The sequence below is a fragment of the Pristis pectinata genome, chromosome 22 (assembly GCF_009764475.1).
Source record: "Pristis pectinata isolate sPriPec2 chromosome 22, sPriPec2.1.pri, whole genome shotgun sequence".
Taxonomy (NCBI): Eukaryota; Metazoa; Chordata; class Chondrichthyes; order Rhinopristiformes; family Pristidae; genus Pristis; species Pristis pectinata.
The window spans coordinates 33,202,560-33,218,902 of record NC_067426.1 but is presented as its reverse complement, the minus strand read 5'-3'; the positions used below and the strand labels follow the sequence as shown (position 1 = coordinate 33,218,902).

The window sequence follows — 16,343 nt, the reverse complement described above, 5'->3', positions numbered from 1 at the left end:
GGATTCTCGGAGGAAATCTCTCTCAGCTTCCCTCCCCCCTCCCTCTGCTGTCAGACCACTGCAGCTGACGAGTGCTTTAAGTTCAAAGCCTGCCCAAGCCTCTCAGCCAGCTGCTGAGTTCAGAGGTCACAGCGTGTTCAGTATTTCTGCTCAGCGAGCCCCATCACCAGAAACAGTCTGTCCCTGTCCTTGATCCTACAGTTTTTTTTCTCCCTTTGTTGATTTGTGTTTGTGGTTAACTGCCGAATTTATTTCGTTGGCCTGTTCTTAAGAAATACTGCGTCACTGAAAGTGTAAACTGGAAGTGTTTATTAGGGCAAACTAAGGATGTTCTGAATCTCACTTGCGTAGTTCCACAGAATATGTCGATTTCCTTGACCTTTGCACAAATCCCTCTATCCTAGGTTGCACAGATTTATAAACACCCCCGGGCGTTCAAAGCTTAAGCCATCCAGAACACTTGAACTGCTTAGGCACAGAGGGCTATGAACCAAGTGGGGTTAACACAGAAGGATGCCTACTGGTTGGCATGGACAGTTTGGGCCAATTGGCCTTGTTCCTATGCTGTATGATTCCATCTGACCTTTTGGCTCATCTGTCATGCGGCGATTACGCTGCCATCTACTTTAGGATCTTTTCTCTAGCCTCGTGTCACCAGAGACCCAGGTTGAATCCCAACTTTGGGTGCTGTCAGTGTGGAGTTTGCACATTCTCCTGGTGACCACGTGCATTTCCTCCAGGTGCTCTGATTTACTCCTATATCCCAAAGAAGCATGGGTTGGTAGGTTAATTGGCTATAAATTGCCCCTAGTGAATGTGGGGAGAATTTTATAAAATGAGATTGATGTAGGGTTAGTGTAAATAGGTGGTTAATGTTCACTGTGGATTCTGTGGGCTGAAGGGTATTTCTGTACTGTGACTCTATGACTCTAACAAAAGGTGCGGTCAGCTACAACTTGAGACCCTGCAGCAGATGTCTCACAGCACTCTGAGGAACTGCGCAATTCAATGTATTTATGGACAAGACCTCTGGGTCCTGGTTTTTTTGCAGAAAGCCAGTCAGAATTGCAGGATGTGATTCCCTAAAGAATCCAATGTTGTTTCAAGGAATACTTAACTTGGTTACCACACACCTATTGTTCTCGTCATGGGTCTCTGCCAAGCATTGTTCACTGCTTGGGGTCCTTGCTAGACTAGCAGGATGGTCCATACACATCCAAGGCCCACTGTAACATACCTCCAGCAGGACCACCACCATGGAACGCTGACAGTTAGCCCTGTGCCAGTGTTCATGCTCCACACTTCCATCTCTCTTCCCTGATCCTGGCAGTTTAACCCTCTACATCTTGCTCCCTTGTGTTTATCTTGCTTGCTTTTCATAGACCTGCACTATTCTCCTCGGCTAAGGTGGAGCCCTGTTCCCTTCTGTGTAAGGGCACATTCCATCTTTTCCTGAGCATCACCACTGCTGTTCCCTTTTTACCGCAGCGTGGGAGATTCCAACTTCCCCCAGGTTCTCTGACATTCAGAGGCCTCCAGCAGCTCAGCCCAGGAGCAACTTTCCATGGGCAGTTTCTGCTCTCCCAGCACAAGACACTGAGGTTCCATCTGCCTTGGCCTTCTAAAGCTCCCAGTTGCCAGCCATTTGAATTCCTCTCGCCATTCCCACACCTCAGCCTCCTCTACTGCCAGGATAAGGCCAAATGCACACTAGAGGAACAGCACCTCATGGACAGTCTAAAGACCAACAGCATGAACCCATCCCGGACATTCTCTCTTCTCTCCCCCCCCCCCCCCCCCCCCCATCAGGCAGAAGATACAAAAGCCTGAAAGCACGTACCACTAGGCTCAAGGACAGCTTCTATCCCACTGTTATAAGACTATTGAACTGTCCCCTAGTACAATAAGACAGACTTTTGACCTCACAATCTACCTTGTTAAGGCCTTACACCTTATTGTCTGCCTGCACTGCACTTTCCCTGTAACTGTAACACTTTATTCTGCATTCTGTTATTGCTTTTCCCTTGTACTACCTCAATGCACTGTTGTAATGAAATGATCTATATGGATGGCATGCAAAACAAAGATTTTCACTGTACCTTGGTGCACGTGACAATAATAAACTAATTTAATTTACCAATTCAACATTGGATTCTCCAATTTCAGGTAACCTTCTCCTCCTCTGTTCAATTCCACTTCCCACTCCCACACTGACATGTCCGTCCACGACCTCCTCTACTGCCATGTTGAGGCCAGACGCAGGTTGAAGGAGCAACACCTCATATTTCACCTTGGTACTCTCCAACCTGACGGCATCAATATTGATTGCTCTAACTTCCAGTAACCTCTCCCCTCTGCTTTGCTTCCCCCCCCCCCTCTTTGTTTTCCCTCATTCCTGTGGCCCCCTCACCCCTTTCCCCTCCCCCACCCTCATGACCTGCCCACCCCCTCCCCCTGGTTCCCCACCTCCTTCCCTATCTTCCATGGTCTACTGTCCCGTCCTATCAGATTCCATCTTCTTCAGCCCTTTGCCTCTTCCACCTATCACCTCCCAGCTTCTCGCATCACTCCCTTTCATCCCCCCCCCCCCCAACCCACCTACCTTCCCCCCATCACCTGGACCCACCTGTCCCCTGCCAGCTTGTGCTCCTCACCCTCCCCCACCTTCTTATTCTGGCTTCTGCCCTCTTCCTTTCCAGTCCTGATGAAGGGTCTCGGCCCGAAACGTCGACTGTGTATTTCCCTCCATAGATGCTGCCTGACCTGCTGAGTTCCTCCAGCATTTTGTGTGCGTTGCTCCAGTTTCCACAGAATCTCTTATGTGGCCCCCTTGGTCCCTTCTCTCACCTCCTGATCTACCCAGTTCCTCCTGCGCCCAGTCCATCTGCCCATCACCCACAGACCCCTCCCACTAGGTGCCCTCCCGCTCTGCCATTGGTCAGGTTGAATGGTCAAGTGGCCGGATTGGACCGACGGCTCCTACAGCTGACATTCTCGTGCTTCTCCTCATTTAAAGAATCCAGGCTCACGTCTTCCCGTTGTACCTCGCAGGGTGGTGTCAGACAGCTGCTACCCGTTCTCTAGCTCGGACAGCCACCAGCTCGGGTTCCAGTGCATGATGTCCACTCGGTCTGCCGGACGTGGCAAGAGACAGGCAACGATGCCCTGCCCCAACCCCTACAGCCACACCAACCAGATCTATCAGACCACTCCACCCTACCGCCTCTCCAACAACGTGAGTACCTCCGACCAAACCCTGCTCCGTCCACGGCCCTCGAGCTCCACCCTCGGGGAAGGTTGGTCTAAAGGCAACAGGGAGCATAGGTCTCTGTTGTCTATAATTCCGCACTGCTGACGTCAGGTACCAGCCTGCTGGGTCAATGGGTGAAGCGTTCCCAGCTCCATAACCCATCAAACCTTTCATCAGACTCATCAAGCTTACAGTTCACCTCGTCTTTTAATTTGGACAGCATGTGCCTAACGTCCCCCAGTCAGGTCTACCTGTCCCACCAGGACTTGGTCAATCTGTGGCCCCTCGCACTGGGATTTGGTCAGTCGTTGACCTCTTTTCCCGATGGGTCAAAGACCCCTCCCACTGGGAGGCAGCAAGCTGGTGACCGTTCACACTGGAAGATTGGGAGCAAGTTCGGCAGGTCAATGACCCCTCTCACTGGGGTTGGGGTGTGTCTGGTGGGGGGGGGGGAGGGGTCAGAGACCACTTGGTAACACATGGTTCAATTGGCTAGGTTGATGACCCTCTTGTGTTGCCTGTTTGAGGACAGGGGCCCAGGGATTGGAATGTTTGCTCTCTCTCAGGCCCACCTGCTGCCTGTCAGGGACTTGGACCTACCTGTGCATCAGACTGTGGCAACCTTTGCATCAGCAGGCGGTGGGTTCAGTTAGGGAGAAAGTACAGTGGACTTGGTCTTGTTGTAACTGAATCACCCTTCTTAATCTACAGGAGATGGAAGTGATGAAAGAACTGATGGAGAACGGGCCTGTCCAAGGTAGGAGACGCAACCCTTCTAATCCCTGGGAGCCAAACAGCTTTTGAATCACTTCAGTTTGGTTCTGATAGCTTGGTCTCAGTTACACTCTGGAGTATCGGACCGCAGTATGAGATTTCTTCACTCAGGAGGTCATGAGTTGATCGAATTCCTTTCCCCAGGGACTGTGGGTGTCTAGGTGTTCAATAAATTGGGGGGGGGGGGGGGGGTGGATCTGCAGGGTTGGTTTGATTATTGGACATGAAGTGAATCAGGGAATTTAGTGCATCGAAATGATCATAGTGGTGCTATACCGAGGTAGTGATTAAGGTTGTGCAAGTTGTTTCAAGAAGCGAATGGTTGAAGGGAAGTATCTGTTCTTGAACCTGGTGATGTGAGACTTCAGGCTTCTGTACCTCCTGCCCGATGGTAGCTGCAAGAAGATGGCATGGCCTGGATGGTGGGGATCTTTGATGATGGATGTTGCCTTCTTGAGGCAGCACCTCCTGTAGATACTCCCGATGGTGGGGAGGGATGTGCCCATGATGTATTGGGCTGAGTCCACTACTCTCTGCAGCTTCTTATATTCCTGTGCATTGGAATTGCCGTACCAGACCAGGACGCAACTAATCAGGATACTTTCAATAGTACATCTGTAGAAGTTTGTTAGAGTGTTTGATGAGAAGCCGAATCTCCTTAACCTCCTAACAAAGTAAAGACACCGACGCGCCTTCCTTGTGACTGCATCTATGTGCTGGGCCTAGAACAGGTCATCTGATATAGAACGTAGAACAGTACAGCACAGTACGAGTCTTCAGCCCATGATGTTGTGCTGACCTATATAAACACCTACTCCACGATCAATCTAACCCTTCCCTCCTACACAGCCCATAACCCTCCATTTTTCTTACATCCATGTGCCTATCTAAGAATCTTTTAAATTAAAAAATATGTTAACGCTCAGGAATTTAAAAGCTGCTGACTCTCTCCACCGCCAATCCCCCAGTGTAGACTGGCGCATGTTCACCCTCCTTCCCCTTCCTGAGGTCAACAATCAGCTCTTTAGTTTTGCTGACGTTGAGAGAGAGGTTGTTGTTGCAGCACCACTCACCCAGGTGTCCTAACTCGCTCCTGTACGCTGACTCATTTACCACCTGTGATTCGCCCAACAACAGTGGTGTCATTGGCGAATTTGTAAATGGCATTGGAGCTGTGTTTAACCACACAGTGATGTGTGTGTAGGGAGTAGAGCAGGGGGCTAAGCACGCAGCCTTGAGCTGCACCTGTGTTGATGATCAGATCACTTCATTCCCGGGGACACACACAGAGACGGACATCAGCTGCTGCTGGAAGGTCATCAACTCGGTGAAAGATGCCCTTTGGTCTGCCCGAAACTTATTGGTCTCCCAGCACTGTGAGATATCCGTAGGGAAATGCTGCCGACTAGCACATTCCAGGCTGCAGGAGTACATGCTGAGGGACGCACTGAAGCTGGGTGCAACCAACGCAAGGGCTTGGTGGGGAAGGACGACAGTTAGGGTTCTTCTGCCACTGGAGAGGGAGGGGCGGGGTCAGGCGAGAAAGCCCCTTAAATATTGTAAATACGGGACTGGGGTATCACCGCAGGGAGCCACATGAGTGGCATCGGTGCTGTGGGTTTAATAACAATAAAAAAAATGGTAACACCGATGACTGATCCATACACAAATGTAAAGGTTTACCGTGTTTTATTGTTGTACATAGTTTGTTTTTTATAGTGAATAAAGTTTATTTTGTAATTTAAAAAAATCAGTGCATTGAGGTAGTACAAGGGGAAACAATAGCAGAATGCAGAAAAGAACATTATTAGTAATCGTTAGTCATAAAATTTAGATTTAAAAGAGTATAATGATTGTAATGGAAGTAATGGGTAGATCTGCAGAGAGCAGCTTGCATTGGGTTGCCCCACTCTGGCGGCATCTGGAATTAGCACTGATCTACCCTGCAACCCTACATGGCAATACTGATGATGTTCAATTGCTCTTCATTGTCATACAACATGGAAACAGGCTCTTTGGCCCACCGAACCCATGCCAGCTATTAACCATTTCAACTAATCCTACATTAACCCCACTTTTTGTTCTCCCCACATTCCCATCAGCGCCCTCCAGATTCTCCCACTCACCTACACACTAGCAACAACTTACTGTGTCCAATTAACCTACATATCTTTGGAATGTGGGAGGAAACCAGGACACCCGGAGGAAACCCACGTGCTCACAGTGAGAAGGTGCAAGCTCCGTTGGAGGTCAGGATTGAACCCAGATCTCTGGCGCTGTGAAGCAGCAGCTCTACTGGCTGCACCCCTCACTCTAACACTTTCACACACCCCAGACCTTTGTCGATTGACAGTGCTCTCTTCTCTGTGATTCAAAAGGCTGTAGGCTGACTTGTCACTCCAGAGATCGAAATCCATAACTTCAGCAGACTCCCCTTGCTGTTGTGAGGCAGTGTTGAACTGTTGGAGGCTAAAGCCTCATCTACCATCTGATCAATGTAGTTGATCTCAACGAATTTACCCCTCCGTGAATCGTTTTAGCCCCAATTCAGCTACCAAACCTCTCTGAGCAAGTTGCTCCCTCAGAGCCAGCTGGATAGGTGAGAGATCAGAGAGGACTTCCGCGAGGTAACCTTTAACATGTAATGCATTGTTGTCACTTGACCTCCGACCACATTGATCACTCTCCAATATATCAGTTGAGCCTGAATCCTTAATTAATGCTCTCATCCAAACTGAGAGGCGTTCCATTCACTCTACTTTGTGGCAATAGTCTTTAACGTGGGGGTTCAGAAGCTGTGTTGCCCCACATACTTGCTCCATGAAGTACTGCTTCACTACAAGGTCACTTCACCTAAGTGAGATGTCTGTGTATAGATTAGGGTAAGACAAGATGATCGCCAAGACAGGATAAGACTGATGTTGGGTTATGACAGTTTCTGTTGCTCTTGATGTTTTCATGGTTGGGATGGTGTTGGAACTGAATGGATAATTGGAAGAGTTTCCTTGGTTGTCAATGTTGTGTTGGAGAGGGCAGGGTTGAATGCCCTTACAAAATCCTAGTTGGATGTCTAATGCAAGCCAGGAATTCATCAGAATTTGGGGATCAACACACAAGAGTCCAATTGCCGATGGAAAAACCCGATGATGCTGGAGGAACTCAGCAGGCCAGGCAGCATCCATGGAGAAAAGCAGGCGGTCAACATTTCGGGTCGGGACCCTTCCTCAGGTTTCTCTAGGGTCCGATTGCTGCATTGTTCCCAACTTTCAATTGTAAATGGAAAAACTGGGAATACTGTGGAATTCTCCAGAAAATTTCCCAAACATACAGGTACTGGGAACATACAGATGTTGACCTTGCTTTGTCTGTGTTATTATGTCATGCCGTATTAATGAAATTTAGGCTGGGTCCGTGGTGGGAATACAGTGAGTTTGTATTGACATTATGGTGGGATTATGACAGAACAATGGTCGGGCTAAAGCGGGATTACAGTAAACTGTGGAGAAAATGCTGACACATCTTTCCTTTTACAGCCCTGATGGAGGTACACGAAGATTTCTTTGTGTACAGAAGCGGAGTTTACAGGCACACACCAGTGATGACAGAGAAACCAGAGAAATTTCGTAGACATGGGACGCACTCAGTTAAGATTACAGGGTAAGGAATGATCGATTCAAAAAAGGTTAAATCTAAGAGCAATAAGAATGGAAGGTGATCAGCAAGCATTCAAAACAACATCATCAGTATCTGGGTGAGTGTTGAACATCCATTAGTGGATGGTGTGTGTGGCTGAACTCTCTCAGCAGGACTGACAAGGCAGAGTTGTAAATCTCAGAGAATGTTCTACTGCAAGGGATAAGTCTGTCAGCGGTGACTGTGAGCCTTGTCCCTTGATCTTGAGCCCAAGCAACTCTTTCACCATGGGCAATGCTCCGTCCCAAAGCTCGGACTGTTCCTCGGGCAGTACTTGTCTAGCAGTCCCTATCACCGCCCTGCTGCATCTACTGGCAGTGTCCCTACCCACTGATCCATGCAAGATCCAACCCCGGCTTCCCCCAGTGAGCTGGCAGTGAGATACCGGACCCGGGAGGGTAGGGGCTATTGGCTGGAACGGGACTGGGGGCTGTTCACAAGGAAAATGACAGGAATAGAAAGGCCTTTCCGTCCTGACGTGGCATTTGATAAATATTTGAGCATTCTCCACACAGAGGGAAGTTCCAACCTGGTTGGGTGAATCATTGTTTGGCTGTCCTCTCACAGCTGATCTAATCAGCATTCAACTGGAATCCTGTCCAGAAATGACAGGATGTACTCCTTGTTCAGCTAGAACCCGTATTGTTTGGAATTCTGGATGGACTGCACAGTGACTTCAGCTGGACATCGCCCTCTTCCACTTGTTGTTTCTCCCTGGAAACTGACGTGAATTTGGGGAGCGAAGGAAGGGCAAGTCCAGCCTCTCACTTAATCTGCAAACAGTCTGGAGCTGGTAATTGTTGGGAGCTGGGCAAATGAATCTGCCTCCCGCTGAGACCTTAACAATGTGTCTCTTTTCAAGAACACTGGTGTGTTCATCAATCATTCAGAGACCCAAAGCAGAAGGGATCTGTGAGCAAGATTCCTTCCACCCAATTCCCAATCTTCCCAAAAGATCTTAGGGGCGGCACAGTGACAGCTGGAGGAGCCACCGCCTCATACTCCAGCAAACCAGGTTCAGTCCTGACCTCGGGTGCTGTTTTGTGTGGCGTTTGCCCAGCCTTGAGCCAACTCATTGGCCCTCCCATCTCCACATGAGTTACCAAGGCATCACTGCAGAGCATCCTGGAGGTCCTGGGTCTGACATGTGTAACCTGCCGCCTTCCTGTGTACGTGAGAGGCAGCTGGAAACGGACAGTGTGCGGAGCAGACTCACGCCGGCTCTGGATGGGACCGTAGCCTCTGATCTGTCACCTAACAAGCAATGTGCAGTCACGGAGTCATGTACCACTGAGTCTGTGTCAACTATCATCCCTACACTATTCCCAGTTTATTCTCTTCGTACTTCTGTCAACTCCCCTGAGGTTCTACCACCCAACTACACACTAGGGGCAATTTACAGTGGCCAGTTAACATACCAGCCAGAGAACCCGAGGGAAACCTACATGGTCAGGGGCAGAACATTCAAACTCCATATAGGCATCACCAGAGGTCAGGATCGAACCTGGGTCTCTGGAGTTTCGAGGCAGCACCTCTACCCACTATGCCACTGTGCTGCCCAGCATGCAGATACTGTTCACCTCGTACATATTTCCTTTCTGATCTCATGCAATGATTGTGCAGCAATAAGCATCTGGAAACAATAATATTTCTGGCTAATAACTCGAAGCACTTGAATGTTCTTCTAATCAGAGGATTCTTTGTGTTTGGTGTTTTGTAGATGGGGTGAAGAGCAAGGATACAATGGACAGATTCATCAGTACTGGGTATGTTGAAACCACCAGCACACAGACAACACACAGGGCTTGCAAATGACATGAGAAACAAAGGACTGCAGCTGCTGGAATCTGGATGAAAAACACAATGATGCTGGAGGAACTCAGCAGGCCAGGCAGCATCCGTGGAGAAAAGCAGGCGGTCAACGTTTCGGGTCAGGACCCTTCTTCAGGACTGAAGATGGGAAAAGGGGAAGCCCAATATATAGGAGGGAAAAGCAGAGCAGTGATAGGTGGACAAAAGAGGGGAGGTGGGATGGGCACAGGGAGGTGACAGGTAGATGCAGGTAAGAGACAGTGATAGGCAGGTGCGGGGGAGGAGGGGAGAGCAGATCCTCCGGGGGATGGGGCAAAGGTAAGGAGAGAAAGGGGGAAAAAAAAGGGAGAAAAAAGAGAGATGGGCTAGGAAAAGGAAGAAGAGAAGAAGCGTGGTGGGGGGGGGGGGATGTGGTGAAGGGGGTGGGGATTACTTAAAGTGGGAGAATTCAACGTTGGTGCCGTTAGGCTGCAAGGTTCCAAGATGGAAAATGAGGTGCTGATCCTCCAGTTTGCACTTGGAATTCTCCTGGCAGTGGAGGAGGCCGAGGACTGACATATCAGTGATAGTGTGGGAGGGGGAGTTGAAGTGACCGGCAACGGGGAGATGCAGGTCGCGGTCACGGACAGAGCGCAGGTGTTCTGCGAAACAGTCGCCCAGTCTGCGGTTGGTCTCACCAATGTAGAGGAGGCCACACTTGAAGCACTGAATGCAGTAGATGATATTAAGGGAGGTGCAGGTGAATCTCTGTCTCTGACCTGAAACATTGACCGCCTGCTTTTCTCCACGGATGCTGCCTGACCTGCTGAGTTCCTCCAGCATCATCGTGTTTTTCATGCAAATGCCATGTTGGGAATAGTATAGTATGGATTGGAGGCGGTCTTTCTACATGACAAGAAATAAGATAGAAAAGTAATATGCAGTCTCTGCCATTCAATAAGATCCTCTACCTCAAGTGTGTGCAGAATCATCGAAAATTTACAACAAAGGAGTTGGCCATTCAGCCCATCTTATTGGTGCTGGTCGAAAGAGCTCCCTAACTTAATCATACCCCACACAGGGTCCGTATCCTGCAGGTCACGGCTTTAAGTTCACAACCAGACGTTTAAATGTGCTGAAGGTTTCTGCCTCTCCCATCCTTTCAGGTGGTGAGTTCCAGGCCCCACCACCCTCCAGCGAAGGAAAGACTTCCAACTCCTTCATTCTTCTACAAATTACTTTAGTGGTGCCCCCTGGTTCTTGACCTTCTGTTCAGGAAAATAGGTCCTTTCTATTCATTCGGACCCTCATAATTTTATCCACCTCAATTAAGTCTCCCCTTAGCTACCTCTGCTCCAAGGATAACAATACCAGTCAATCCAATCCTTTCTCATAGTGAAACCTTTCCAATCCTGGAAACATCTAAACAAATTTCCTATGCACCCTCTTCATTGCAATCATATTGTCCCTGTATTGTGGTGACCAGAACTGTGCATAGTACACAAGCTCTGCCTAACTTGTGTTGTATATCATCTCCTTGCCTTGGCTAACAATAACAAGCATCCCATATACCTTTAATCAACCTCTCCTGCTGCCTTTAACCATCAAGCTCCCTCTGTTTCTTCACACCACTCTACATCCTCCTGTTTCTTGTACACCCACAAATGCACTGCCTCACACTTCCCTGGATTAAACTCCATTTGCCATCTTCTACCCAAGTGACCACACCGTCCATATCTTCCCGCAGTCTAAATCTTTCCTCCTCACTGGGTCTACTACAAGGCCAATTTTTACATCTGCAGACTTGTTTGTTTTCCATCTTCCAATGTTTAAGTCTAAAGTATAATTAGCGGTAAGATTCATGCCACACAAGTCCCAGCGATGGCCACCTCCTACAAGACAGAATCTAACTACTTGCCTTCAATACTTCTTGGCATTACCATCGTCAATTTTCCCGTCAACATCCTGGAATCACAAAATGGTTCAGTTGCAGGACCAGCAACCAGAGTTCTGGCCATTGGCCCACAGACCCAAGATCAAAACTCACCGTGGCAGATGGGAAATTTAAATTAAAATAATTAACTAAAAAACCTAGAACTTAAAAATAAAGCTTGTTCAGTAATAGTAACTGTGAAACTATCAGGATTGTTACAAAAGCCTGTTTGGTTCACTTTGGTGCTTCAGAGAAGGAAACCTGCCACCTTTAGCTGGCCTGTATGTGACTCATACCTCCCGGTCTTAGGAGCACGTGGGTAAGGACAGTTAATGCCAGCATTACATCCTGTGTACAAATCATGTCCTCTGCGTCTGCCATCCTGAGGAGTGTGTCTCATGGGTCAACGGTGGAGGGTTGAAGCTGTGTTGATTTTGGCCCTGACCCATTGGGAATCTTGCAGCCACCTTTGGTACTACTTTCAACCCTTACACTCTTGCTCTTGACCAGTTTCGCAATGTTTTTTTTTGGAGGGGGGGACCTGATTTGGTGCTCATGGTGAAGTCAGTGCACAAAGTATAGGTGCAATCCAACTTGCATCAATATCTGGTGACAGTGGTGACGGCTCAGCAGCCTCCAGAATCTGCTGACGGTGCCCAACAACAACCTAACTTCAGTCTGCAAAGAACCATTCAATCCCTGGCATCCACAGGTGCTGGAGGACTTCCAGATTTCTTCTACACTATGTGTGGACGGACTCCCCAACTTCACTCCTGAATGGTGTGGTCCTAATTATCTCCTTGTTCTGCCCAATTGTATTCTTTAACCATCTTTAATATCTCAGTTGGATCACCCCACAATCTCCTGTCAAGAATACAAGTCCAGATGATGCCATCTCTCCACATCTTTTACCCTTGGCCCCATGCATCATGTATGGGTGTTAGCTGTTTGTGGGATCTGTCTGGGCTTTGCCTACACTTGGTGACCCCACAGGTGGTGATGGTGGCTGCAAACTTTGGGTCCACGGATACAATGGGCACTGTAGCTCCCCACTGGCACCATAACTGCGATCATTCAACAAGCACAGAGCAGACCGGGACATAGTCCTGTTTCATTCAGTGCCATTCACTGGTCCTCTTTAATCATGACCTGTGGTGTTCCCCAGGGGTCGGTGCTATGACTTGGAAGGGAATGTACGAGGCATGGTTAGTAAGTTTGCAGATGATATTAAAATAGGTGGCATTATAGCCAGTGGAGATGGTTATCGGGAATTACAGAGGGATCTTGATTGGCTAGGTAGTTGGGCCAAGGAATGGCAAATGGAGTTTAATTCGGATAAGTGCAGTGTGTTGCTTCTTGGAAAGTCAAACCAAGGTAGGACTGTCGCAGTGAATGGTAGGGCCCTGGGGAATATTGTAGAACAGAGGGACCTAGGAGTACAAGTGCATAGTTCTCTGAAAGTGGCGTCACAGGTAGACAGGGTGGTGAAGAAGGCTTTTGGCACACTGGCCTTCATCAGTCAGGGCACTGAGTATAGAAACTGGGATGATATGTTACAGTTGTACAAGACATTGGTGAGGCCGCATTTGGAATATTGTGTTCAGTTTTGGTCACCCTGCCATTGGAAAGAAGCCCCTAAGCTGGAAAAAGTGCAAAGGAGATTTACGAGGATGTTGCTGGGACTTGAGGGACTGAGTTATGGAGAGAGGTTGAGCAGGTTGGGACTTTATTCATTGGAGCGTAGGAGAATGATGAGTGATCTTGCAGAGGTGTATAAAATCATAAGGGGCATAGGTAGGGTGAATGCACACAGTCTATTTCCCAGGGTTGGGGAATCAAGTACTAGAGGGTATAGGTTCAGGGTGAGAGGGGATTGATTTCATAGGAACCTGAGGGGCAACTTTTTCCACACAGAGTGGAAATGAGTATATGGAACGAGCTGCCAGAGGAAGTGGTTGAGGCAGGTACATTAACAACATTTAAAAGGAACTTGGACAGGTACATGGATAGGAAAGGTTTAGAGGGATATGGGCCAAATGTGGGCAAATGGGACTAGCTTAGGTGGGCACCTTGGTCGGCATGGACCAGTTAGGCTGAGGGACTGTTTCCGTGTTGTGTGACTCTGAGGGAGGACCAGCACTTGCCAGGGTTAGGGTAGGTATCTGCAAGAGAATGGTTGTGAGACTTTCATTGGTTCCTCCCTTCATCCCTCACCTTGTCCTCTCTCTTGCCCCTGCCAGATTGCCGCCAACTCCTGGGGGAGGAACTGGGGGGAGAATGGATTCTTCAAGATAGCTCGGGGTGAGAATGAGTGCGACATTGAGACCTTCATCCTCGGCAGCTGGGGTCGGGTAACCATGGAGGACATGCATCGCAAGTGAGAAGCCCAGCATCCCTGGCTGTGGCCCAAGGGACACTGAAAGATCTCCAGTTTGGAAAAGACTCCTTCATCAAGTTAACCCCTTTTCCTCAATCTGCAACCTTCGGTATTCAACAATGAAACAATTTTAAGTGGATTGTAATCAGCAGGTCATGTCTGTCAGTACGTGTCAGGGCAGAGCTCTTGAATTACCCAGAAAACGTCACTCCTTATAAGAGACACTTGTGTGTGGATGTGCTTCAGGAAAGCCCTCAGAGTAATGAGCAACAAAATGTGAACCTCTGGGTGTGGCACTGACCTGGTGTGACAGTGCTGTGGGGAGACATCACTGTTCATCCTGGTGACCAGTGCACCTTAGAACGAGATTGGAAGTGCCTTCAGTCATTAGTGCCCCGGTATCCATGGCGACTGGAAGTATCACTCATTCAGACCCTTCTCCCTCCCTGATTGCTTTGGTTGGACCTGTGAACAGTGGGAGACTCTCCCAGGTGATTTGGTTTGGGGACGTGACACCGTGCTGGGGAAGTTGTGGTAGCATTGTGGAAAGTGGGGAAAGGGTGGCTCTGAACTGTTGCTCCTCCAAACAGGAGTCTCACAGCTGCTGGCGGAGGTTCCAGTTCAAATCTGCAATTTACGCTTGTGAATAATTACCAATGCTTTTACCATTTTTATATACTCTATAAAGCCTAAAATACACTGCATCTTACACACATACATGCATGATGAATTAATATTTCTCTAACTCAGGAAAAGCTGTGATTTTATAAATCAGTCAGGGGAACAAGTGCCAAGAGAGCAGGGTATCAAGGAATGTGGAGCAAGGCAAGAAGCATAGGTTTGAGGTGCAAATCAAGAATGATCTAATGAAAAGGCAGGATGAGCTGGAGGGTGTGATGCCCCCTCCTATTCCTGAGGGGGGTCCTGCACAGCCTGGCTGATAGCACGCAGGGGCATCAGCGTCAGACAACAGAGGGGATTTCAAGAAAGACACGAAGGATAAGGAACTTTATTTGGAGAGACTGGAGTGTCCCAGCTCGCTGTACTCAGAGCAGAAGTGGTATGGGGAGGTGTTGATAAAGGTGTTCAGCATTAGGAAGGTTTTCCAATGTCAGGAGGGTCCTAGATTTAAGTAAACGGCAAAGCAGGGTAACGAGGAGAGTTTTGCAACTCTCATGTCTGGGATGGTGGTGGAAGCAAATTCAACAAAAACTTTTAAAAGGGAAATTAGACAAAATACTCAGAAAGGAAGCACTTACAGGGGACTTGTGCTAACTGGATGGCACTTTCAACAGCACAGGGGTTCAGCCTGCACCCTCCTGTCCTGTAGGATGCTGTGACAAGCCGACATGATCTGGCACAGAGCGTAATTCGAATTCTGGATTACAGAGGGAGTCGCATCCAGTGCTGACTATCCCCAGGCTATGCCCAGTTTATCTTGTTCACTGTTGCTTGGTTTCTTGACAATCAGATTTATATAATTTTGCCACCTTTGATAAACCTTGTTCTTGCTGAAACAAAATATCTATTATAAATGCCAAAATAAAAATGTAGTTGAAATGCCACCTGTTGTTGATGTGTTTCTGTGACCTCTGGTTGATATGGTTAAGCTGGAAAGCGTGCAGAAAAGATTTACAAGGATGCTGCCAGGACTTGAGGGACTGAGTTACAGGGAGAGGTTGGACAGGCTGGGACTTTATTCCTTGGAGCGTAGGAGACTGAGGGGTGGCCTTATGGAGGTATATAAAATCATGAGGGGCATAGACAGGGTGAATGCATGGTCTTCTTCCCAGGGTTAGGGGATCAAGAACTAGAGGGCATAGGGATAAGGTGAGAGGGGAAAGGGTTAACTTGAGAGGCAACCTTTTTTACACAAAGGGTGGTATCTGTGTGGAATGAGCTGCTGCAGGAAGAGGTTGAGGCAGGTACAATAACAACTTTTAAAAGACAGTTGGACAGGTACGTGGATTGGAAAGCTTCAGAAGGTTATGGACCTAATGCTGGCAAATGGGACCAGCTTGGATGGGCATCTTGGTCAGCATGGACCAGTTGGGCCGAAGGGCCTGTTTCCTTGCTGTATAACTCCATGACAATTTAATCACTGCACTAAGTTGGGAAAAGCATTCGCAGAGGAAATGTATTGAAGGCTGACGTGGAATTAAGGTTGGAGAGAATAAAATCAGAAGCTGAGGAAAGTTAATGGCCCACACCAAAGGTCAGAGGTCAGCGGTCAAGGCTAGCGTTTCTGCATTTTGGGCAAGTAACCATCAGAGCCACCCTGGGGAGTCTGCTGTTAGGCATGGTTTCACTCACTGTATCAGTCTTCACCTTGAGCTCTGGCCAGAGAGACTGACCACCTTGCCGATGCTGTTCATGGTCGAACAGTCCCCCAGAGCTGGAATAGATTCCACCATAATTCACTTCAGCGTTGCCAATCCATGTCATGGTTTGGCGATACCATTTATAACCCTTGCGACAGCTGCCACGACTAATTCTGGTCTAGATCGTTTTGAATGCTGATTGGT

The 16,343-nt window shown here is 48.3% G+C and overlaps 1 protein-coding gene across 3 annotated transcripts in view; it reads left to right on the top strand.

Annotated features, from left to right (window-relative positions):
• The window catches only part of tinagl1 (tubulointerstitial nephritis antigen-like 1), a 44,938-nt gene extending 29,561 nt beyond the window's left edge, over positions 1-15,377 (top strand). For all 3 annotated transcript variants that reach the window (XM_052036616.1, XM_052036615.1, XM_052036617.1), the window contains exons 8-12: positions 3,052-3,235; positions 3,962-4,007; positions 7,558-7,681; positions 9,438-9,483; positions 13,682-15,377. In XM_052036616.1, the coding sequence (XP_051892576.1) occupies positions 3,052-3,235; positions 3,962-4,007; positions 7,558-7,681; positions 9,438-9,483; positions 13,682-13,822 (541 nt within the window). In that variant the 3' untranslated portion in view covers positions 13,823-15,377. The remainder of the gene's footprint in view (positions 1-3,051; positions 3,236-3,961; positions 4,008-7,557; positions 7,682-9,437; positions 9,484-13,681) is intronic.
• The last annotated feature ends 966 nt before the right edge of the window (positions 15,378-16,343 follow it).